At 38.3% G+C, this 26,727-nt stretch overlaps 1 protein-coding gene across 4 annotated transcripts in view; it reads right to left on the bottom strand.

Annotated features, from left to right (window-relative positions):
* Positions 1 to 26,727, bottom strand: part of LOC124407732 (mucin-5AC-like) — a 76,549-nt gene that overhangs the window by 25,166 nt on the left and 24,656 nt on the right. Inside the window, exons 2-5 of one of the 4 annotated variants that reach the window (XM_046884168.1) lie at positions 18,755 to 18,826; positions 16,209 to 16,216; positions 14,395 to 14,590; positions 114 to 387 (exon numbers count right to left, since the gene is read on the bottom strand). In XM_046884168.1, coding sequence (XP_046740124.1) covers positions 114 to 387; positions 14,395 to 14,590; positions 16,209 to 16,216; positions 18,755 to 18,826 — 550 coding nt within the window. Of the gene's footprint in view, positions 1 to 113; positions 388 to 14,394; positions 14,760 to 16,208; positions 16,217 to 18,754; positions 18,827 to 26,727 lie in introns of those variants that run through there. The other 3 variants (XM_046884166.1, XM_046884165.1, XM_046884167.1) reach the window with 3 other exon arrangements.

The raw sequence follows: 26,727 nt of genomic DNA, 5'->3' as shown, positions 1-26,727 counted from the left end.
TACATACCTATACAACAATACTGCAATACTGGGAATGTCAGTATAATGAAAAAATAAAAAAATAAAATTAATTTAAAAAAAAAACTCAAAATCTGATTACGAATAGCACGTACCCGTTCCGGTGTCGTTTGCTATCGTTGCTGGCTTCCAAATCAACAACAAGTGGTGGCCCCCCGCCGTACGAGTGATTCGAATGATTCGAATTGTGATTATCTGTGTAATGATTGTGGGAATTGTTGTGATTGTTGTGATGCTGTTGTGAGGTGTGGAGCGTCGTTAGATGTCCGGAGGTCGGCGGTGTCCCCCGGGAACTCGAGCCGACGGGACTAGCTCGTTGTATCCCATAGTGGTTTCCGTTTGTTCTGCTGTTCTCCACCGGCTCCTCCTCTGCAACATGATATAGAAAAAAAAAAAGAAAAAAAAAATCACCGATGAGGTAATTCATAGAAACGGTGTTTTGCAAGTTTTTTAAATCATAATACCGAGGCGAGGGATGAACAATAAGGGCTCCTCTATTAATTTTTTCTTGGCAACTTCTTAATAATAATAATCGTAATATTAATAAAAACAACAGCAGCAGCAGGTCCAAGTCTTTACGGTCGGGAGACCGAGTCTCAGCTGTTACCAACGGATAAATTCCCGGCTGACTGAGGACAATTTGGCACCGGGCAGAATTTCATTCTAAGCAATTATCTTCCGATTCCAAAGATAGATATCACCGTACCCGGATAGTCGAGACAACGAACTCTTGCACAGCTCACTGCTCTCGACTCTCGGCTCCATTCTGACCTGCTACCACGTTGCACAAATGCTTCTGTGAATGGCCAGAGACTCGTCTAAGATTAGCGTAATGTAAGGGGTAGGTAACACAGTTTTCAGCTCCACCGCCGCTCTGCGGCAATAAACTCGAGGCCAGGAATGAAATCGAACCCACTTGTTGCACGTATGTACAATATGTACATAGACATGGTAAAAATCAGACAACTTTCATAAACCAAATGTTGAATAACATTTGACGCGTGCATGTAAAGACGGAAAATGTGACATATGTGAAATTTTCGAGTGTTTATCGTAGTATCGATCAATTGGAGGGAGGAAAGCAGTTTGCTTTTCCGTTGTATGGATCTTGAGTAGCTAGTCAGTTTGAACCCATCGCTACCAGAAAACGCACCGCACGTTTGTCGTTTTCTCGATTCCTGTGCACCGTCCGCTTTTCCCGGCTTGTCTATAAATCACGGAGCACGTGTCTATGCACGTATAGGTATATAGCCGACTCATTCATGTACCAAGAGAGTTGGCAGACCGGCTGCATTTCTGGGTAGCTTCCTAAATCTATTCTCGACTTGGATAATTAACGCACCGATATCCAACGACAAAGCCGTAGTTTCTTCTTTATTCTTCATCGAATCTAGAACCTGCAAAATCCATTGTTTCAAATCAATGATCACCGAGTCGCGTCGTCTAACTTACAACGAGTGAAAATCACTCTCCGCTTGCTGAGAGGAATTGAAAAGAAGCCCTAAAAGCATGTTTCTACGCGATTGGCTTGTTTGTTTCTACAAGTCTCATCTTGCGAGAAACGTTGACAAGACTATCTGCTAGCTGTTTATCATCGCTTTAACCGATAGATCATTCATTTTTCGTATACTTATCTTCACAGTCGGTGATTTGTAACCGTGTAAGAGAGAGGAAGAGAGAGAGAGAGAGAGAGAGAGAGTTCGAATAGAAACAAGAGATAAAATAGAAAATTACAAAAACAAACAGATACTGAATGAAAAAATATTACTTATCATCACAGTCTCGTATATTACACCCCGGAGAGTGTGAGTACAGTTTTTTCAACGCTAAGGAAAAAGTCCGACGATGAGGAAAGCTAAGATCATTTTCAAGTTTTCCGCATCTTTCCACATTGTTATTCGAACCGATCACCGGCGTTATGTTGCGAAACAGATAACGTCCATATTTCTTGTCGCTAAGTGGTGCGTTTTTACGGTGAGAATGAGAATGAATTCATCCCCTCGTTACGAGAACCGGCAATTTCACTCCTCTGTCTTGCCTTAATTGTAATATCGGGTAACGCCCGAAGCTGACGTCATTTGTTTCATTCATCGATAAAATTAACCGATGAAATTAGCCTCGTTGTCTCGCTGGTACTGTAGGGTCCTCGTAACTGCAGAGAAATTCTGCGGTTCCGCGATCGTTTTCTCGTTACGCACTTCCTGCACGCGTCGCAGCGTAGAAAGCAAACGGAATTTATGTAACCAGGAATCTACCCTAAATTTTACCCAACCAATAGCCATATCTACCCAATTTCATTCACCAAAATACAAAGGAGAGTGTCTCGTGTCCGTAGAATCGAATGTTCCGCAGGAACAGCTAAATATATAGACTAAGGATACGCGTGTCTCGGCAACGTGAGGGAAACGGACTAATGAATTCCAATTATCTCGCATGATTCATTCGCAGACGATGTCCGATCCGTAAATAAATTTTCAATACGGCTACCCCGAGACGATGTTGTTTCCTTCTTTTTATTTCTCCTCATTTTTACCCCCACGATACAGCATAACTAATTATCCCTTCCAATATTTTCTTATACAGTCGAATACGTTACACAAAGATTGACAGCCTTGAAGAAGAAATCATTTTTTCCGACAAGAAATCAGTTGTCGTGAGGATAAAAAATTCGACGACTGAATTTCTTTATTAATATTTAAGAGTCTTGTATGTTTATATAATTTATCATAATTTTTTGTAGCAGAAAATAATACTACATACCAATGAACCTTACACATGAGATCGTATTACGACGTACCGTAATTACACCGACAATTAGCCCCCCACCCAATTGAAGCACTTTGACTGAAAGACAAAAAGCTCCGGACCATTTAAACCAACCACGCACCTCTTTCATTAGGTTTGCCTGCCTTTTCGGCGAACGGATCGACCTCGAGTTACACATCCCACGTGTAACGCACGTTTGGACTCGCGAATGGACTCCGAGTGTGAAGTTGGTCAATTAACCTTTAATTATCAGCTCTACACAACTAATTGAACTATTACAGCTAATTAATTCGAGCTGTCATCGTGACAGTCCGCGTTACGTGATAAAGTCAACTTTGAACCATTGAACCAAACGAACCTAAAGCCTGATCCAGTTTATGAGTATAAAAAATTGAACTTTGTCCGCGGATAGTACTCGTATACTCGTTTCGTTACACCATCCTTATACTTCGATTTCTTCTTATACGATTGAAGAATTGCGGAAGAGAATTCACGATAGTACAGATTACTCGGTGAAATCGTGCCAAGGTCATGGGTATAAGTGCAGACATCACTGAGCCACTTTACTTGGCGCAATGTACCGACTCTCTGCAGCATCAGAAATTGTGCAACGAAACTCCGAGGGGTTTATAGCCTCGCATCAATGGCAAAATGCCCATCGCCTCGCTGAATCACAACTCGATGTTCTTCCCATTTTCATTCCCATCAATTACTTGAAACTCCCGTCGTTTCGTGGCATCGATAGTCGGCCTTTAGGTTAACATGAATATTTTTTTCGCCTTTTTCCCCCGCGCATGCAATTACGTGAAATTGATGGAACGGTGAACCGGACTCACTGTAAGTGTCGACGGCTGTGCCAATAAAAGATATCTTTCCGGTATCGAGTCAACTTTGTCGAGATGGTAATAAACGATTCTGAAAAACTAACGACCGCTGGCGGTGAGACAAGGAATTTTACAAAGTAGGACGTTTTTCCACCGGTCTGAGGGATACAATTTTATCGTCTTTTATAATCTTATTACCCACTCGAATCCCGATAAAGTGATTTCTAGCTACAATAGCTTCGATCACGAGATCATTCGCACCGAAGTAACGAAATTTTATACTAATTGATTACCGCATTATACGTCCACGTTTTTCCAGCCTTTTTCAACAGTCGATTTTCAGCAGCTTGTACGAATTTATTTCACCTGAGCTGTCCAACCCAGCTTACACGAAACCCAACAGATATAATTAATCAATTCATGGTGATTCGATGGTGATTCTGTACATGCTATACGAGTCAAGTGTGTATCTGCTTCGAGCAGCTTCTTTCACAACTCGGTTCACCCGTAAGTGGATTCTTCAACTGTCTAGACATTTGTTGGATGAAAAAATCTACTAGGAGTGTATTGTATAGAAGAAGAACTCGCACGATATTATATCCAGAAAAGGTATACATATAAAATAAAGCAAGCTTGGTGAATTTCCCTCTCAAACGTTTTTTCAAGATAAATTCCCTCAGTCGGATATAATCTCGAATTCCCCCAAAAAATCTTGAGTCTTTATTTTCTTGATAAAATACTCACTTATCGACGAGTGTTAAATCTTGAATATTTGAATGTATGGCATGCGTACGAGACGTACAGTGTTTAGTTTATACGCCACTTGAAAGACTCATCGTCAGTTGCTAAATGATCACAGCGAAAGATCAAGGAGGCAAACGCGTGTACCTACATATCGCAGAATAAGACTGAATCAAGTGTGATCGAGTGTTATAATTATCTTTTCGTGATGCCGTAACTCTTCCTCGTCGTATCAACGGACGTTGGCTTCGCTTTGGTGACGAGTGGTTCAATTACCTCCTCCTACTCCGTACCAACTTCAAAATGGTGGTAAACCTGACGCTGCACTTTCTTGCGAATTTATTATATTTCCAAGCTACAGGTCATGACCAAACGAAAATTATCCAGTTTCCTCACGTCCTGTACTTAATTACGCAATTTAAAATAATTTGTTCAACAAATTTCTCAATGTCGAATCGCGTTATATCAACGTGAATTAACATTCGATAATTTAAATTCGTTTCCTCTAATCGAAATGCTACCCAATAGTATATCCCTCGGCAAGAATCTGCACAGAAGTCAGGCTTCTGGGTTTTTGTTGAAGGATTCGTTATGACCGTTTAAACTCATTCGGCATATATATCAACGTATTCGAAACCTGTGACAGCAGCCAAGCGCCCAAGTGGAGCGTGAATTATGATCTCTCGAATGCATCTCTATTCTATTCTCTACTCTGAAAGGACCCGAACCCGGGAAGTCGGAGTGAAGCTGCTCGTCGAACGGACTCTAGTGACCTCAAGGAGAAAGGAAGGAAACTTCTCTTCTATGTCGAACGTAGCACGAAGCCTTTCCCTACTTTCAGCGTGTATCGCCGCGTTGCCCAAGAATTTGCAGTGCTTTAAATATAATTTATTTTCCCGCAGCAGGAATTCGATGCAATTCAATGTAGTGCCATAGGGGGGGGGGGGGGGGGGGGGGGGGGAGAAAAAGAAAATAAAAATGCGCAACAAAGAATTAACATTCAAGTCTTATTGTTAACGCTGGAGGTTCAAACATATTACCGATATTATAATATATACACGTCGTTTCGACGTCGTACGCAACGATTATCAATATCTTATCAAGATTCATTATGGGTCGTCGAAAAAGAGCCATGAAACTTATGACGTATAAGTCAAATGAAATCAAGGATGATTTCCAGGTAGGCAATGCCGTTTGACACGGACCGAATTATATATGTAACATGAATATGGTTGCTCGGTGAGTTTTGGGTGCGCAACAACTCGACTAGGCTTTTAGTCGTCCGAGATCCATAATCGTTAATCGTTAATCAAGATCCGCGAGCTCCTCTATATCTGGATGTCAAAGATCGTACGTCATTGTAATAAATTGAAAAGTGAGTGATCAAGAGGCTTGCTTCGATTTAGTACAAGACATCGAATTTATCGTCGACTGTTATATTGAATATATACATATATATCTACATACAAACTCTCGAATAAACAACGTTCAACGTTTCGTATAAGATTCCAAAATTATATAATCCATTCTGCCAGACTACGAGCCCTGTTTGTACACGTTTAATCATTTCCAGTCTCGACAACAGGCTTCACTCCAGTTAATTACATTACGTAAGTTGTACCAGAAAAGTAAGAAATCAATTTTTTTCTTTCGATACCTGCACAGCATGAGTTACTTTTCTTTTTTCAACATGATCATTTATGCTAACTGCTTCTACGATTTTTCCCAACATTATCTATAATAAATTGATTTTGTATTTGTTTCTTCGCCAGCTTTACATCGTCCGTTGTCCGGAAGTGTAATTTAAATTTCTTTCACAACGTGAGAATTCGTGTCGAACAGAGATGAAAAGAACGAGAATTCGTATGACACTATAAGTCGAAATGAAACGAGTATTGGTAAAAGATTTTTGTACGTTGGCCAAGACTCGTAAAAAAAGCTATCAACTGACGCGAAAAAAGAGAGTCGAGGACCGTAAATTTAAATACCTTATTTATTAATATACCAACGATACATTATTTTTCTCATCTATTTTCTTTATCTTTTTCTTTTTTGCTCTCTCCCTCTCTCTCTCTCTCGATATTAGGTAATACTTTATAAATATATACATATATACATAGAAAAATTCATCCTAGTATTTATATAGGTTTATAGGTGACACGAAATTTCAATATTTCAAGAAACTATACACCTCCCACAACCATTATACTGAATATACAGATCAAGTTTGTGAACACGTATAATATTATAGGCTCTTGCGATAGGTGATGAAACTTTGCATTCACTTCAAAACCGTAAAAAGTGTCATTCCACACATTTTTCCATAATCTAAGAAGCTGCAAGATCAGAAATTGAAATTCGAAAACCAGAATTGAAGGCAAGAGAAAAAGAAACTTACTTCCGAAAAGACCGATAGGGTGCATTTTAGAAAAAGAAAAATGCACCGTAAAATCGTATAATCTGTATATATAACATGCAATGAACATGCAAGTGTTATTATTATAGCCTCTCCAGATTTCTAATCTGCGTCAATCTCACCTTGACGACCAAGTGGTAAAAGTTGTAGGAATTGTTTCTCGGAATAGAGAAAGAGAATAATGAAAATTAAGAAAATAATCCTGTATAAAATAATAATACATATACTAGATTTAAAAGCTACTAAATCGCATGCGCATAGGTAACAGAAACGCAGTTACTTACATATAAATATAATGTATAACACACTTGAAAATTACGATGTTAAGTACTTTTTCAGCCTGCATGTTATCACGAGTTACAGATAACAATTGTTAATCGTTTGCAAGTCGCACTTATTTTATTAGGTATAACGAGCGTTGAATGTTTCAAGCAATGATTCTAAGAAAGGGGGAAAAAAGTAGAAGAAAGAAAAAGAAATTCAACTACAGTTTGTGATAGTATAAAATATCTCGACTTTGTGAAGTTATGTGATTAAAATTAGTAACGTTACTGTATCACGATGCGTCTCGTGAGAAAAAATTTTACTTCACGCCATTAGAATTATCTGTAATTAAGTATATAAATCATACCGACCCAAACATATCGATATTTTTGTAAAGCCAACTCCTTCAAAGGCATTCAAAATTTGCAAAGTAATAAATTTCTTCCCAATGTTTCGTAACGCTATCGTTACTTTTTCACTTCAACCTCGTGTGAAATTGAAGTTCGTAACGTTAGAAGACTGCAACGATGCATTATCAGAGGGAAAAAATCATTACCGAGCTTTTCGATTAATCAAAAATTGACTAAACCCAGATCAAGCAAAATACTCATATTTGGCAAACTAAATCCTTTCACCTCGTTCCAATGCTAAAAATCAGTAATAATTTTTCTGCCAATGTTTCGTCAAGTTGACCATGAAAATTTCATACAATATCATCCATTAAAATCAATCAACGAGGTTTCATTAAAACACACAACGCGTTGAGGGAAGGGGGCGTAATAAGTCCGCGTGCGAGACAGACACGCGTGTCGGGTAAGAAGAGGGGCGGAGGGGGCAAAATGATTCAAGTGGGAGGAGGGGGGCGCACTGGTGAAGCCCTGACCCAAAAATAGCGACCTCCGCAAGTTTCGGCAGCCTCCAAAGCTACAAGCGAGCAGCGGACGATGACGCGTTACCTGCAGGCATGCCGCATGCCGTGGCGGCATGAACATGATTTTTTACATTTTTTCTTTCCTTTTTTTTTCCTGTTTTTTTTTTCTTGTTTTTTTTTTTTTATTTTTTATTTTTTTAAACGTTTCTTTCTTCTCTTCTTTCCCGTCTTTTTATTACCCGACACCGCCAGAGGTTTCAATAGCGGTTATTACAGAGGGTGATCGTAGAAAAATGCGATTCTGAACTCCCCGAGTTCTCCGTCATGTATGGTTTTACCTTGAAAATTATACAAGGTGCGATAATTGTTGTATGAAAATTGAATCTTTACCCCAGAGGTTTGGGAGAAAAATAAAAATTCTCCTTCGAATTTATTACTCCGCGAAAGATGAGGAGTCGAAGTTGAAAAAAAAAATTATGAATAAATAAAATCCATTTCCTTACAAATCGCTATATTTCCGTTATTATGGATATTCGTGAGAAATTATATACGCGCAAATATAACCAAGCACGACAATGGGATGGATAGAAATGTTCAATATTTGAAGCTCGAATAGTTTACGCGTAGAAAATTGAAGGAAAATTGAAAAGTGCGGCCTGTTTTTTTTGTTTTGCGAAGAAATTCGTAGATCTTAAAACCACTAGAATTTCATCCGTAGGTACAGACGACGTAGCTTGCTCAAGGATCAAAAGCTTATAAACGACACGACATAACGACGCGATTGGTTGCAGCTGTTGAACTCTCGAATTACGATCCTGCGACATCCAAGTCCAAGGCCACGAGAGAAGTTTTCTTGTTAATGAATAACAAAAATAAATAAATAAAAAATAAACGTTGGAAAAAGGATGACGAAAAAAGCAAAGTAGATTCAAAAAAGAATAAGAATAAGGCATAAGAAGAAAACGTGAATTAGATGGAATAAAAATCACGCGAGACTAAAGTACCAAGAGGCAGATATACGTTTATCTGTGTCTGTAAATACTGCAGATATCGGGAGTCGGAGGGAGCAAGAAAAAGAAGGAGGAGGAGAAGTAGAAGAAAAAGAAGAAGATGAAGATGAAGATGAAGAAGAAGAATACGTAATGGGAGAGAAAAACGCGGCAGGCAGCTGTTATCGGATTTGAGAATCATTCAAGTGTCGCGGTTATACGTGAGACCGGCGATCATGGACGGCGCGCGGCGGTGAGGAGAGAAGTATTTAAATTTAAAAGTCACTCGACCGGACATTCGTCGCACAATAAATCGAGGCAGGATTTCCTAGAGCTTATAAATCCTCGCAATCTGATCCCTCCGCGTGCAGGTTGTTATTACGGTTGTTGGTGTTGCGAAACTTTTGTTAGAAATATTTTGAGGTAATATACATATGTGTATGTGTATGTGTAATAACACACGTAGTTACGCAGAGATACAGGTAACTGATGGTTTTCAAGATCGCCTTTCTGCTCCTTCTCTTCTTCCGTCTCCTTCTACTTCGCTGCAGGCTGGCATTGACCGGATTATAAAACGCGATGCTTTAATTCAGATAACGTGATTTGGAGGAGGAGCAGGAGGAGGAGGAGGAGAGTTTTTTTAATTATACTAATAGCTCGGTATTTATACGGTGTAGATACACTAATATTTGGCAGTCCACCTTTCTTTGCGGTGACGAACCGCGCTGTTTATAAAGGTAAAATTATAACCTGTCGTAAATTCGTAGGCTGACGGAATTTCAACTTTTTTACATCTATCAACGAGTACTAATAAAAGAAATTAATCAATTTCATATATAAATGCACATTACACACGTATATGTATATCAACGAGATGATAAAAATATGTCGATTAGATTTTGAAAGCGAAAAATATATAGCGTAAAGGCTTACTTTCATGATCGTTGTTCAACAAAGTACCAATCTCGTTTCAACTCTGGCGCAAATGTGTTATCTTATGCACGAAACGATACAGATATAATAATACCGTCGAGATGTTAATGACCTTCGTTCGGTGTGCGGTTTCGTTGAAATCGCTAAAGATCGACGCAAGACCCGTAGATATACATATAGGTATAAAAATCACGTGGACGGATTACATTATAGAATCTATATTTCAAACTAAACTTTATTCAGGTTGATATCCGGGTTTAGACGTTCACGGTCGGTTACAACGATCAACACTTATTGTTAATTAAATTTCTATATAGGTATACCGTTAGTTATTCGTTAATAAAGTTCATCTACCTACTTCATTCAACATTGGTTATAATTTTCCTGTTGCCACCAGCGGTTCTTTCTCATTGTACCTATTTCGAAAATAAAAAGTACTCTAGTCTTAGGGAATAATGAACTTTACCAGATATTTCAACTCTGACAGTTTCACTGCGAATTCGGTTTATTTTAAAGATTGACCGAACAGTTAAAGTAAACTTACAATTTTAACAAAAAGTCACTGCAGTTTGAATTACTCTGTGTATATCTGTATTTCTCATCATTACTCGATGATCGGAGTCTCCGATTAACAATAAGAATTAACAAATTCGAACAAACAAGAATGAATATTACTCTAAGAAGTAACCGACAAGGAAAGAAGCGCAAAGACTAGAAATAACCGAACGAGCTTACCAACTATTGAATAAAATATACGGATTACCAAAGAACGTGCGATAGATTTATCAAGGAAAACGATATACAAGCTAAAGAGAAAATTCAATCTGAAAGAGATTGAATTATTACGCAGAAACAGAATGGGCGAAAAATTTTGGGAAACAGTATTATCCCTGACGGAAAAAATAATACGGTGCGAATGAAATACGCTTATATAAGGAATTTTGAATTTCGATTACGCAATCGTGAAGAAAAAATCGCGCGGCATTCTTTTCTCTTCATCTCCTATCCTATCCTATCCTATCCTCACAAAGTCGTTCGTTCGCAAACGACGAACCGCACCGTATCTTAAATTAGTTTTGTTTTGCTACCGTCCCAGGATATTTTCGGGTTGAAGCATTTACGAGATGCTAGGGGTTATTTCGGCCCACGTTTATCCTGCACGGTTACTTCGGCATATGTATAACGTATATATATATATACATACACATCCACATATATTCTCGGGATCGATAACTTTGATCAAAACGTGTAAGCGACTACGATCTTTGCCTGCGTACCTTCATTACAGATAGAACCTGCCTATAATCGCATACGAAGCTCGGAATGTGGTGGGAATGAAACGTGAAGGGAGAAGAAAAAAAAAAAAAAAAAATAAGTAAGAAGTAAAAAAAGAAAATTATACACGTGGCGTGTTGCCGAAATATTATAAGCACATTTACCCCGACTATCAATGTCCCCGTTTAACTACCCTCTAAATCAAGTTTACATACAACGGCCAACCCGATGTTCGAAATTCCCTCTTTGCCTTCTCGAAATTTTCACATCACGCTTTCCGCTCCGACTAGCAAAATTTAACGTCCAATTAATACAAACCGTCGTAAGACGCATCATACTTCTACACACGCGGCATTCCCGAGTTTCGTATTTCAGAAATATCATCATTTTCTATAATAAATATCTAAACATATTATTCAACGTATCAAACAATATTCAAACATTGTTTTCAATCATCGATCTGCGGTAATTCAATACAGATACCTAAATGTACAAGTTTAGAAAAACTTATAACAGCCTCCAAACTATATATAGATAGCAATGTAACGACGAGATGAAAATTGTTTTGTTAACTACAGTACGGTGATTTGCAACGACCGACATGCACGTGCAGTTCGCCTTAGCTTATTGAAACGTAAGCGCTACCGCATCTTGGCACGAACAAGGACGGCAGCTCAGGCGGTTAGGGGAGGAGGTACGGCCTAGTGATGGCCACGTGTGCTCAACGCAACACTGACTGATAAGCATGTGTGTATTCCACACGAGAGAGCTGCACGCTATCTACCTACGAGAACACGATGCACACGACGGTCACGTGCTCGACGATCGTTATCCTCATTAGCCATCGAGATTGGCGTTAATGTATGCATCATGTATCATATATTATATGTATATTATATATGTATATATATGTGTGCGTGTGGGGGAGGGTGGGGTACAACGGCCTCCGTCAAAAATTTGGGCAAAAAAAAAATTCTTTTGCTTTTTTTTACTATTTTTTAGAGGTGGACCGTCGTGGCCCAGATGAAAAAAAGAAGTTTTTTTTTTTAGAGTTTTGGTAAAATTTTGATGAATTTTTTTCAATGTATAACAAAAATAAATTAATTTGTCTTACCCTCCCCTACGATGTAGGGTGTTTCAGAAAAATATAATTTGCGATTTTCCAACGTGGCAGCACCTAAGAAGTTTCTTTAGATCAAAAGAAATATTTTGTAAAAAGATGAGCGTTCTACGTTACGTGGAAGATCGTGCTAGTTTAATTTTCTACTCTTATTGAACATATTTTTGAATTAGTGGCGAGAGAAACACGTTGTTTCACTTCAATTTTTATTTATGTTCTAACATTTATATTCAACCGAAAGATCACGGTTCATAACACAACGATATATCAACCGTGAAACTTATTCTCTTAAATTGAAAATTCATATTGAATTATTCTATATTAAACTGTTTCATGAGATTTTATTAATAATGAAAAGATCGTCAGGTACACTTCTCAAATCAATCAATCAACAAATCAACTAGAGCCTTAATATCATACGTTCGGGTCTTCTTAATGATGTAAATTGATATTACGATTGATGTAAGCAAAAAAAAAAAAGCATTTTATTCAGGATTATTCGAAAATTAAACGGAAAAAAAAAAACAATTTATAAAAGTGAAAAAATATCTGAGCGTGATCTTCACACATAACGTAGAACGTTTATCCGTTGACAGAATCTCTCTTCAGACCTAAGCAACATTTTTTTGAGCGGTGCCACGGTGGAAAATTGTAAATTATTTCTGCAAAAGCGACGGGAGTCGTGTTAGGAAAATTAATACTCTTGGCGCATACAGTTTCTTCATTTTTTCTCTCTTCTCTTCCTTTTCTTTACAACAATCGATACCCAGCCCATTGTACAGCTAGCTATCAATTTGCCTCTGTCAATAATGCAACCTAGTTAAATTAAATCGGCGAAAATCGTTTTTCGGTGTTACACATTATACAGAAATTTTGCAAACAACTTTTTCATTTCTAGTATACGTCTAGGAAGTTGCTGAGAATTCCCGACGATTCTATGATTCTATTGACCCGCTGCTGTTCCTTCAACGCAAGTATACATATACATACGTATAAGTTCTCGACCCTTGCAAGCTGTTTCTTATACTCGCTGTCAATTTGAAACATCCGATCAACTTGTTTGTATTAAATTACAAAGCATGAAATGAGTGAAAAATATCAAATCTCGTGTATGTACGTCAACTCTCACTTTGCCGCGACGGCTTGACGATAAAAGAAAAGATTTCAATCAATTAAGATGCACTGTCTTTTCTCTCGTTCTCTGCAATTGGCTCGACGTCGTTGTTCCTGACGTAAGCCGAGATCATTCGATCGTTTAAATGTTAAACAAATTTTAGTTTAATAAGTTTTTTCATCCGTAAGCTGATGTATTATACATATAAAATTATACGAAGAGTTAAACGAGTGTTTCCGGTAATCCAAATGGAAAGATGATGTGATTTTATTGTTAGAATCGGTAAAACGAATGTATCATCCGTTCCTAGACATCATTGGTCGTGGTCTCATAGAACATTTTCCTAGAGATTTCTTTGATATAAAATAAACTTTCGGAGAAAAAAAACTATACAAAAAGTGAACAACATTATACGATAGTCATCCATACAAGCCTCAGTCTAATCTCCGTGTACCTCTCTATGTATATCAAATAATAACAGGTTCGCAGCAAATTTTTGAGAAATACATTGCATCACATTTCCAGATTTTCCAGGACCTAGGACTCAGTTTCCTTTGACATTTCCCCACTTCTAGTAAGTAACTAAAACCTGAACCGTTGAGCTTATAAACTCAATATTTGGTTGAAATACAAGTCGAATTGGAAGAAAAAATATAATGTAAAAAAAAAGTCAGTCTGAGCCAACTTTTTTTTTTCTCCACTTTAAAAAGAAAATTTGTCACCTCAAAAAATCAGTTTTTCAGTTTTTTCCATGACCGAAATAAAAATTCCCTGACAATTCACGGTTTTCCGTGACTCCTTTTAAATTCCCTGATATCTCCAGGTTTCTCAGATCAAAAAGTAACAAGTATATATATATACTAATACAAGACACGGCGATGGATGTATAATCGTATGCGAAATGAATAACGATCGAGGTGGTAAATAGAAGAGAAGCCGGAGGAAGGGGGAAGTGATCAGGAGTAAAAAGTAGAAAGAGAAAAAAGAGAATAAAATCTGATCGTGGAGGAACGACCTTCGCTGATCGGGCGAAAATGTCAAGGTCAGTGTCTGGCTGGCTTACCCAAAAGGTAATGCCGTATCCATTTCTTCTTTGGCGGCGGTGGCATCCAGCGTACAGAGTCGTCGACGCTTATTATCCCGACGACGTCGCTCGTCGACGTCGTACTATTATAATTAGCGTCCCGTAGGCCGCCGAGGTTGTTGTTTGCCTCGCAAGGTGATGTCGACGTCTTTCCCAAATTCATGCCGGTGCGAGCCTGGACAGTCGGCGTCCCTTCACCGAGCAACAAAACGCCCATTTTTCGTTAAAAATCTCCTCGATATTTCCAGGTTGACACGATTCTCTTCGTCACATATCTCTCAGAAATTTCGGCTCGATCACCTTCGGGGCCGGGGGTGAGAAGGGGAAGAGGAGGAGGAGGAGGAAGAGGGAAAGGAAGAGAAAGACGAAGACTAGACCGGAGAAAATCCTCGATTGATCGTCCGGATCAATCGGCTGCGATTTTATGATAGAGGACGGATTATTCGTGAAAAAGGAAAAAGGCTCGCGCCGAGGAATCACGAGAGTCTTAACACACTAACTGCCACCCCGAATTCACACAATTTAGGGAAACCTCGTTAACCTGCGTCGTTTATAAAAGGTGCGAAAAATTCACTGGCCAAGTGCATAAATCATCGTCACTTTTCTTCAATATCAACACAATTACACATTTTCCGACATTACAGTTGCTTTATCAATTTTTCACTGGAAAATTCGTTCGATTGTTTTTTCGTTTCCAAAGTGGAAAACAGTTGTTCTGATTTACGGTGGATCGATTATCGATTTGTTTAACGGCTTGTTGTTATTCACACTATTGCACGTCAACTGTGCTAAATAAAGAAAGTCTCTCAATTTTTTCATATACTTTCTTTACTTTAGAGTTATTTAATTATACGTTTAAAATTACCAGGTTGATAAAGATACAGAATAAAATCAGAATAAAACGTAAGAATTAAGAAAAATCCACCTTTCCTTGGTATAACAGCACAACTCGATTATGCAATTTATTATTTATACATCACATTCGTTTACAGAAAATCATTATATCAGATAAAAGCTTTAGGCATGTGTACGTATATAAATACATACGATGCCAAGTATGTTTTCTTCGTATTGGCAAAATATCCTCAGATATAGGTATAAATGTTCGTTACATTAGCTGCACGTGTATCACATTCGTATATAATAAAGAATCCAAAGAGCAAACGTGTAAATTTATTCTTTCTTGTTACAGATTCAACGATTTATTTAAAATCCTTGATATACATACAATTTTCGCGTTTTTATACGACAGTCTTTGTTAAAAAAAAAACAACAACAAAGTTAAAAACAAGAAAATAAAACACAGCGACAGATCGAACAATCAGTCCATTGGCTCTGTTGCTAAAAATCCCTTGACCAAGTATACGACGCATAGGCGAAGAAAAACCCTTCAAAGTTGGTATAAACCCTATTTTTTATTTACGTTTCTTTTTTTTTTTTTTTTTACTTCTTTACTGTTTGGTGCGGTGTACTTTATAGATTAATAATACAATAAGAAGGCGAGTCTGCAGCTATTCTCAGTTATGCAAATACGCATGTATGCATACATATGTAATAAACGCGAAGGTTCCAAAGGACTCCCGGTATTACGCAGGCGCCTCTGTCTCCCTGCCTCGCCACTGCACCACACAGAGGACAGAGACTACGCGACGCGGGCGTCGAAGTTAAGATGATCGGCGACGACGAAGTGGCGAAATTAAGGAGCCAATGCAGAGCGAATCGTGAGAAGGATCGACACTCGTATCGCGCGAGTCGCGGACGCCGACTGAGAGAAGCCTCAACGGCGGAGATACCGCGGCAGCTTTGAGCACTCGTCACTCCCACCGGGTGTGTGTGGGGGCGGGGGGGGGGGGGGGGGGGGGGGGGTGTGTTAATTCACACGGCGTGATCGACGTCGATCACGGCCGTCGCGTGGACAACACACGTTTCCCTGACTCCTGCATGTATGCATGTGTATATATATATATATATAAAATAATATATATATGTATGTATGTAGATGGCATAAGAGGTAGAGGTGGACGTCTCTTCTGCCCCCGCGCCAATTCTTGATCCTGACCACTGGTTATTATTTTATTTACCCACCTTCGGCGTTGGTTGCAGGTATTTGCCTCCCCGCAACCATGGCATGGCACGTGGTTTTATATATAACCCATCCTTCTCTCTCTCTCTTTCTTTCCCTATCTATGTATGTATCTCTCGGCTTTAGGTATATATATATATATATATATATATATATATATACGTATTGTATAGGTGCGCAAACGTTGGTATCTCGCCTCACGGTCAAGCAGTCCGTTTGTAATTATACACAACGAGTATTTGCACGTATGGCGGATTTTTTTCATATCGTATACGTTAATATATATGTACATATATATATATATGTATATACACACGTATCTCGTAAACTTTTTCACCTGTGCGTTTAGCGAGTGGTCATCATCATTGTTCTCCGTCTTTTTTCGACGTGCATATATGTATTTTAATTATTATACCACCGTATAAAAGTGACGTCGAGACTGTGTATAGATATAATATATGTATACACAAGTTTTAATTTTTTTTTTTTTTTTTTTCTATATTGCGTATAGGCTAATTTCATAAACGAACCCATGTTGATAATACCAATGAGATAAAAAATGAATCCAGAAAGTGAATGCAGATGTGCAGGCATTCAACAAAGATAATATAAATAGACAAAACTTTTCAAAATTTGATGGACGAAATGATAATAACTAAAAGTAGTTACGTAAAAATGTAGGTTAATTAATTTTATTTTAATCAATAAATATTGAATGAAATTTTTTCATTTTCAATCATCTTCTTCAACCCCTAAGTTCACGGCTCCAGGGGTTTCTCTAGTCTTCTTACTGTATCAAGAAAAAATTTGCGAGATATCCTTTTGTACATTATATACTAATACAAATATCGTCTGGCAAAAAACAAGAGCGTTGAGCGATCAAAGACTGGATATACTCGATTACACGAGGCGCGAGGCGCGAGAGCAGCGCATTTACCGCGAAGCTTTGCATTCTGCACACCTTATAACACGGATGACTAGGTTCGCGATATCTCACAAACCGATCGACGAGGTGCGATCGTTTAATACAGGTATAAGGAATATCCTTGAACCCATATTATAACTACGTAAATTTTCCTCGACTACAACCCATTCTGCATGTCTCATTGAAGAAGAAACTCTCGTTACGTTAGCTCTCGTAACACGTCCGTAATTTTCCAAAAATAAACTACATTATACGTACGATACCGATACAATCAATCCCTCCTTTATCTGAAATTTTTCAAAAGGAAATATAAAAAAACTCCCCGTATCATCAGGTGTAACATATCATTGGCTATTTTAAATTGAATGTAACCGAAAATCCATCATCATTGTACTTGCAAAGAAAATGCTTCATTCGTTTCCTTTATAATACTGCAGTCGCCTCGCGTTTTTATTTACTTTTCTAACCTCAAGGTAGAACAACAAACAGTGTCTCAAGAACGGTTATCCCAAAATTTCTTCTTCGCAAGAAATTATTATTAATCACAGTAATGAATAATGGTCCAGTTTCACTGTACAATCAGGAAATGATAAAACGAACAGGACGAATTCAGGAGACATCCACGCTAGCGATATCGATTCCTGAGGCAATAACGACTTCATACACAACAGTGGACGCGAATCGTTACGTAATATATATTCGGAGGAGGGTCGGTCTGAAAGTCAGTCGTCAGACGAAGAGAGACTGTGTACAGGCGGTTCTAAGTTTACTTAAGGTGAGTCAAGTCAGCGTACACACACACAGAGAGACTGACACTATATGTTCTTGGAAAACTGTCAAACGTTCGTCTCGACGAGTCGAATTTCTCACTCTCTCTCTCTCTCTCTCTCTCTCTCTCTCTACTCGCTGCAACGCGTAGACTGCACGACTGCTCCACCCTCGTTATCTCGTCATTCTCTTATTGTCCGATTCTCCACCTCACGTCTTGTTAACCGACGTTCACTCCACGACGACGATAACGACACTTTTGCACAGTTTCTTCAACGTCTCTACCCGTTACATAAATCTCCAACGACGGGAGTCAGTTGCACAAAGGTGTCAAGAAAATTAACCATATTTCTCGCCATTTTATACATATATATATATATATATATATAGTATACCTACAACGATTTACAGTTGCTTAGCTTTCGCATCAATCCTACAGTTGGACAGATCCGCTGACGTTGACGATCCGTATAGCTCAATTACATTTTAAACACGACGACGATCGCGATGATTTTAATACAACTTAGCTTAGTTACGTATATATTCCGAATCGAAACACTTACCATCGATGATGAGCATTTTTTCTTCGCAGAAGAGGTCATCGAGCTCGGATCGTTCTCTTTTGACCTTGATACCTGAAAATGAAAGGAAAAAAGTATGAAATGAAGCTCGTAACAATGAAAGTCTGCCGACTGACGAACCGGTTTGAACCAGTTCCCTACTACATTCTGACATAGAATGATCGTGAAGACAAAAAATTCAGCGAAGATCGATAGAGGAGCGTTTCCGGTCAACAAAAGTCACCGGTCAACAAGTTAGAAATGAAATTCATCGATTCGCGAGGTATGGGGACGGCGTTCCATTCCAATTGTAACCATTCGATCCCTCAATGTCACGCGTCCTCACCGTCGACCGGTTGCCAACGATCATCAGCAAGTCAAACTTCGCTCTCTTATCAACTCGTATTGGAGGAAATGAGGGAAACAAAAAAACACTTTACCGAGCAAATTACATATTGTATATTATGCTGCAGCTGTAACGAGGGTAAAACAGCTCGACTGAAGGAACCTCTGCAAGTCGATCGAGTATGTATAATATTTGTATCAACTACACGTTACAAAGGTAAAAACCGTCGTCGTCGTTTCCTGCACTACTGCGTTCGTGTTTTTCTTTCTTACTTTTTCTTTCTTTCTTTCTTTCTTCGCGTAGATCCAGACTGCCATCAAGGCCGCAAAGTCGGTTACCACAGCTGGATTTATTTATTGTTTTATTTGCAATTTTTATTATTATTTTTTTTTTTTTTCTTTTCTAATCTTTCATAAAAATAAAACTCAAGTTACGAGCTTACAGACGACTGTTAGAGAGCTTAGAATCGGTTGTCCGACAAATTTTGTGTAGGAGTATATGAAATAAGCTTCGCGCGATAAGTATAAGAATACTGTAGCTTATTATACGTCACGTATGTGTATGTATGTACACGGAGTATTGCTCTGTATAGTGCTAGTGGGATAGATGAAAAAAAAAAAAAGGTAAAAAGAGGGAGATAGAGAAAGAGAGAGAGACAAACGGTAAGAGTGAGAGAATGAAACGTAAAGAAAAAAAAAAAAAAAGAGAAAGAATATAGAGTATAAAAAATAAAAAAAAATAAAAGAGCCAACTTCCACGCATATTTAAATTGGTGCTACTGAATAAATCTACCGAGATTATGCAGCAGCCACTAGCCAGTATTTCGATCGAACGAATAACTAACCTCGGTTTACGTCACGATTGTCATAGTCCAATCACTAAAGCGGCAGAAACGTGCGTCTCTTGCTCGTGCAACAATGGATAAGTTATTCCAATCATGCACATTTCGTGAATAACCAATCTGACCAAGAGCTTTTGTACAATTAGTATCGAATTCGATACGTACAAGAGACATGATAAAAGTGTCAAGTGTGCGAAGATAACCCAAGGAGAACGTTCGAAATTGAACAACCTTACTTTAAAACCTCTATTATAATATGTATACATGTTCGTACATGTATATGTATATGTATACAGATAGCTGAGGATACCTCGATAGGATAAGGATCATTCATCTATGTCAAACAAACGGTAGTCAGTTAACAATCGACGTATCAAATTTTACCTCAAGAAAGGTAAGAAACGAGTCAAGATCGTGATTTCCGTTTGAATAAAAAATCAACGTCCATTAGTTGAAAAATCTTGACACAGTTATTATCGCCTGATTGGTAGTATAAAAGAAAAGCACGACGCCATCGGCGACGACTGATGTATTTGGTAAAAACAACAGCAACAGCCTCGATTACGCTTTCATTATCAATTTGAACGAAAAGGTGTCGACGATGCAGTCTGACCAATGCCACGTGGTTTGTATTGGTTGCTGCAAGTACATAGGCGTTGGACGTATCACGTATATATATATATATACCTACTTTTCAACACATATCTCAGGCGGTTACCATATCCATAGGTATAATACGAAGGATATATGTATACCGAGGACGATGATAAGACGGTGTGCGAACAAGTTAAGTATTGCAGACGATACATGTATGCAACGTGTATATAGCTGTGAGTTGGCGTCTTTATTTCGACGATGGTTGGCATTCGAGCCACGTGACAGAGTGCATACGCACTCGAACAGCTGGATGTATAACGCGAACACCGGCAGCCCGAGGCGTATAAAAATATCAATTTCATCGGCCAGGCCAATTAGAGTTGCTGTGGAACGAAACGGCACGAGATGGCACGAAATGAAATATATATATATAACTAGGTATAATATTTTAAAACAGATCCACTCCAGCGCAGCGCAGCACAGCGCCTACGTCCTCTCCAGGATCGTGAAACGAGGCATTTTTACACACTCTCTACTTCTGACATTCGCAATTTGATTAGCTCATCCGGTCGTATAACGTTACATTTTTATTTTAGCTAATTTCGCCCACAGTCGAATCTACAATCTGCATATCCGATTGCCGAATGGTAGTTGACGATGGCGTTTCGCCGCAACAGTAAAGACGTTTTCCGTATGTTGCAAAATCTCCTCACGATCGTTATATTGCATAAGAATATTTGTAGCGTGCGACGGAGAGCAGGATTGAGACCGCGCAAGCCGTCTCGTTTATTTCTCTCTCCCTCTCTCTCTCTCTCTCTTTATCGCTCGCTCTGTCTCGCGCACTTTTTTTTTTTTTTTTGTTATATCTTAGTCCGCATTTTTTCGTTACATCGTCTTGTTATCTCGTTCTCTCTCGCTCTAGCTCAACGTATTGCACGTACAGCAAAGACAGAGAGACATATATGCAAAGTGTGCAGTGACGTGTGCAAAGCAGCTGTACCCTGGCCAAAAGACATGTGGAAGGAGGCATACCTATAACGTTACAATGTATAAAAGCACGACGGTGAGCGAGATGATGTGATATGCAGAATCAACGGCCAACTTCTCTTTTCACGCAGCAAGTGCACACACACACACACACGAGGTAGACACACGTAGGAGGTACCTAAGCAGTCTTTTTACACTTTAATCAATTCCGTAAACTATAATTTCAAAAGCTACGTATAACTTGTTAAACGAACATCATGCAGAGATGCAATATTAAACTACTTTTGTTGATTTCTCAGTTCTGATATAAGATTCTACTCTAATTATGAATGACCTTATATCGGTATTCAATTCCTAATATAAAAAAATAACTTTTCTGGCGAGAGTTGTATTACCTAAATCGAGAGATGACCGAGTGACGAACGATTCGACGAATTTAACGAGAAGCCATTCATTAAACTCTCTACACCACAACGTTGCGAGGTGAACCGAACGTTAATGACGAGATGAAATATTCTACCGCATGCTACAACGACATAAGGAAAAAGTATAAGAAAAAGAAAACGCAGAAGAGAGAGAGAGAGAGAGAGAGAGAGAAAGAGGCGGCGTTAAAACAAGGAAGTAACAAATCGCCATCGTCGGACGCGTGTCGGTATGTAATGCGAAGCACTTTGTCTTTAGATATATAAGTGTCGATCGGTCGCAAGGTGTTTCCACTTACTACAAAGCAATTTGTCCAACGATTTTCGATATCCTAACGGACAATTTTTACACGTTATCGCTTTCAAGGTGCTTTAGCAGTATGTTCACTCGAAAAATTCGTCTACAGAGTCTCTCAACGGCAGGCGTCTTCAGATTTCGCACCTCGCCCTGAATCCATATACTTAAGATTTTCTTCCGCGATAATCAAAGATGTTCAAAAACATGTCCTTCGCGTCTCGCGAATAATCTTTAACCTCGGCAATCCTGAGACGTAAATAATTTAAAAAACATGTACAAAACTTATATATTTCGATATATCATTGTTCCCCGGAGTTTATCTGTTATTATAAATAACCCCGCGGGATCAATCGCTTCAAAGAGATTCATCGGCTTCTTTTGCCCCCCCCCCCTCCCCCCTCTCCCTTCGCCCCTCTCCTCTTCGCCACTTCAATCGGTAGTTTGAAACAAAGCATGTAGGTACGAGATTGCCCGATGCCGGCCACGTGGTCGTGCCAAATCGGAAGCATATGTTCAATATTACGCACCCAAAGTTTGCGGCTTTTCCGAAACACATAGAAACAAGAAACATAGGCACGCATGTGCATATGTATACGTATAATAAAACAGCGCAACACAACACACGTGGGTCTCTGGTATAAAATTTAAATAGACCTGCCCCACTTTCGTTTAATTGTTATTTAGCTTATATGTACCTCCCTCCTTCCCGACACACACGTTCACGTTGAATTCGCGTCATGTATCGCTTTAGCACGCAGGTATTAAAAGGTATTAAAAATCGCGAATGTAGGTATGCAAGATATCAATCCATGGTCGTAAGCTACTGCGCACATATGTATGCATTAATGTTATACATACCGCATAACCGATGTAGGTACTTATACCTATTTACACATAGGCGTAGGTAGAGATATAAAAGGTATGCGGATCTGAAATGATTTTTCACTTTTAGATCATCCGTGTGGAACGCAGTCCCATAAATCCCCACGTTATGGCCTTTATTCAAAGGAAAAATCTGGATTTATGTATCGAGACTTCGGCTACTTCGGCTCAACGCGTGACTTTATATCGGTGATTTTTGATTTCCGTATATCTTTTTTCCTACATTTATGCATTGCCCCAAATATTTTATATGTTATATGTATACGTAATAATATGATTTGCATCGTTAAACCTTGTGGTTACATTTCGTTGGAGGAAGGAAAAAGCCGATCTTATAAAAAAAACATAAATAAAACAAATAAATAAATAAAAAAATGAAGACAAAGTTTTTCTATTTTAAAGCGAAACTATAGTTTGCAAAGACATAGCTGTTCACCTCCGAATATATTTACTGTATAAATCATAAGACAGCATGAAATAAATTAATTTTTTTCATACATAAATAAATATGTAAATATATAAATATATATATATATATATATATATATATATATATATATATATATATATATATATATATATATATATATAGGTAGATCCATACATATTACATGTAATGAACGATAGGCTTCTTTAAACGTCGAGATCACTGCAGGCCGTGATAAAAGTGAATAATAAAAAAGAAAAGAAAGGAAAAAAGATAAAGAAATAAAGATAAGAGAAAAATTGCATGTTATAATGTGCGTGATCTTTTATAATCACTGAGGCTGAAAGAACAAATCGAAAAGCCCAGCGATAGATAAACAAACGAAGAATACCGTACAATATGTATGTATGTGTGTATGTATGTATGTATGTATGTATGTATGTATGTATGTATGTATGTATGTATGTATGTATGTATGTATGTATGTACCTACCATACTTTAAACTGTCCATTTTCTCTCACACTCCTTCCTCTCTATAAACACAAATACTACATCATTACGTTCTCCATGCGCTGACGATAAGTTTACATACATACGTGCATACACACACACACACACACACACAAATATATATATATATATATATGCACAGTAGATATAAGTAATAACATTGCACAGGTATGTATACACGAGTAGCTTTGAGTGGAATAAAAAGTTAGAAAAAAAACCGCCTCGATCTTTACAAACTAACATAATGTTGAGTATGTGCCTGGTGCCTTGTTGCTACTGGTTGTATAACCAGGGATAAAAATAAGTTAAATTGAGGCGCTGGCAAGATGTTACGCAACGTTCCGAGAATGACGAAGGTACGCGACCTAACCTAACGAGCTATAGGTTATCAGAGGTTTTTCGACCAAGTGCGTAAAAGAGCAAGAGAGAGAGAGAGAGAGAAGGAGAGAGGGGCGGAGGGTGGGAGAGAGGGAGAGGGAAGTGGAGAGATATCGTCGCCAAAACAACACCGTCGTCTCGTATTATACGGCCTGCTGCACGTTACTTGCGTGGCAGATATTCGGTACCGGCGCCGACGCCTTCCGATTTCAGAGAACATCGAAAAGTACGAACCGAAAATTATATAGCCAGCATGGCAGGGTCAATTTCTATTGGCACGCGAAAAAGCTTCGAATCACCTGTCGAAACACGGAGAACATGAAAGAGAAAAGAGGTGAAAAAAAAAATTTCAAAAAAAAAAAACAAAAAGAAAAGAAGAAGAAGAAGAAGAAGAAAGAAACGTACCGCAACGAGCGAGGAACGTTGTTTCTACAAATATTGGAACTTCGCATTGCGCTCTCTAATAGCCGATGACCATATCGCAAACAAAACGATCAGGCAGTAAGTTGCTGTGCAGTAAACGATCGGTTGGACCACCGCCGAGCGTTACAAACCGGATGAAACGATTACTTGACAGCAAAAAAAAAAAAAAGAAAAATAGAAAAGATGTCCGATTTTTTCTATCTTTTTTTTATTTTCCTCTCTCTCTTGATCATCGATGATCACACGTTGAAGAAAGAGGAGCTTACATGTCATCCCGTACTGTCAATTTTAAGAAATTGTATTCTCTCCTAGTGCAGAGAGTAATAACCCATAGAATCGACACAACTTGCAGATCAATACTTTATCAAAATTCTAAAGAATCATGCATCAAACTTTTCTTCACTTCGAACCGCGCCTGAAATGGTTATTTTACCAGCATGCAACACAAAGTATAAACAGTGCTCTTCCACCTGTATACCTTATAAGCAAATATACTACTAATTTTAGTAGAATAATAAATTTAAAAAAAAAAAAAAAACACTTTTCAAAAATGCGTTTCATAGCAAATTGCAAAAGTGATGTAGAGTCAAAGTTTTGTGTTAAAAACGACAGCAAAAAAAAAAAAAAAGCAAAAAATTGTCCACACATATATACGCAGGTTATTCAAAAATACAAAGAAAAAACGGTGAATGCAAAATAAAAGAAAAAAGAAATTGTTCTTTCAAGTCAAATAGTAGGTATTCAGATTGGCGATGGGGCGTTAATGTTGTTTGTTCAGACGATGACGCGAGGACCGTTGACAGAAACGAATTTCGACCAAGAACAAGGGCTGAAGGCGTCAATGTCCGTTTTCTAAGATGTTTTGTGCACCGCATTGTTTGCAGCCGATGTAAAAAAAAAAAAAAACGTTTTTTTCTTTTTTCAAGGATATACGAGGAGAAGGAAGATTGAAAAAGAATGAATGAAAAAGACATGGAAAGCGGAAAATGAAGGAGGAACGACGACGGTTGACATCATCGCCTCTGCACCGCGTGCGATGCACGCGACCGTCTATTTCACTCCGTGGTATTTCGACATTTCGAGAACAGGTGACGATATTTTTAAACCAGTATGTAATACGCGTTTACAAAACGACCGTTCGAATATCGTCCATCGTCCTCTTCATCGTCATCGTCATCATCGATAATAAATGTATAATATTGCAAACCATTTTTCGACTTATCGCACATAGCGAAGATACTGCCAGTTTATTTCATCCACGGCGTTGCAAAATTATTGATGTCGAAGATTCCCGACCGTATTAGAATGTAAAAACATTACAGTTTCTTGATGTCCGGGTCAAGCTATACAGAGAAAAAAAAAAGAAGTAGATTTTCAACAATTTGGCTCCATGACGAGGTTTTCTCCTTGAGAAGTATGAAGTCAAAACGAACGTTGATTTCAAATAGTCGAATATACGTTTACAAGCAAGGGAACCGTGAATTTTAACAATATACAGTTACAGTTTTAAAGACGAGTTATAAAGTTGTATTCTTTGCAAATGAAAATATTTTACTTGTATATAATGCACGTAGCAACGGTTTCTTCTACTGCATTGTTATGTGACATAATAATAACTGGAATAATACATGCATACGGTATAAACGCTCATGCGAGATTATAAATATCTCGAAACGTGGTGCATGGAAGGTTGTGGGAGGCGAGAATATGTAATTCCACGTATGAACGACGATCAGACTGATATACATACACATATATATCTATATATACAAAGTATATAAGTATATAAAGTGATTGACTTATTCGACGTGATTTTAAAATTTACGACTTCTCTATGAGTCAGCATCGCCACTATACGATCGCA

The sequence above is a fragment of the Diprion similis genome, chromosome 6 (genome assembly GCF_021155765.1).
Source record: "Diprion similis isolate iyDipSimi1 chromosome 6, iyDipSimi1.1, whole genome shotgun sequence".
In the NCBI taxonomy this organism is placed as follows: Eukaryota; Metazoa; Arthropoda; class Insecta; order Hymenoptera; family Diprionidae; genus Diprion; species Diprion similis.
The sequence above is the reverse complement of the archived record's forward strand: the minus strand, read 5'-3'. Positions and strand labels throughout refer to the sequence as shown.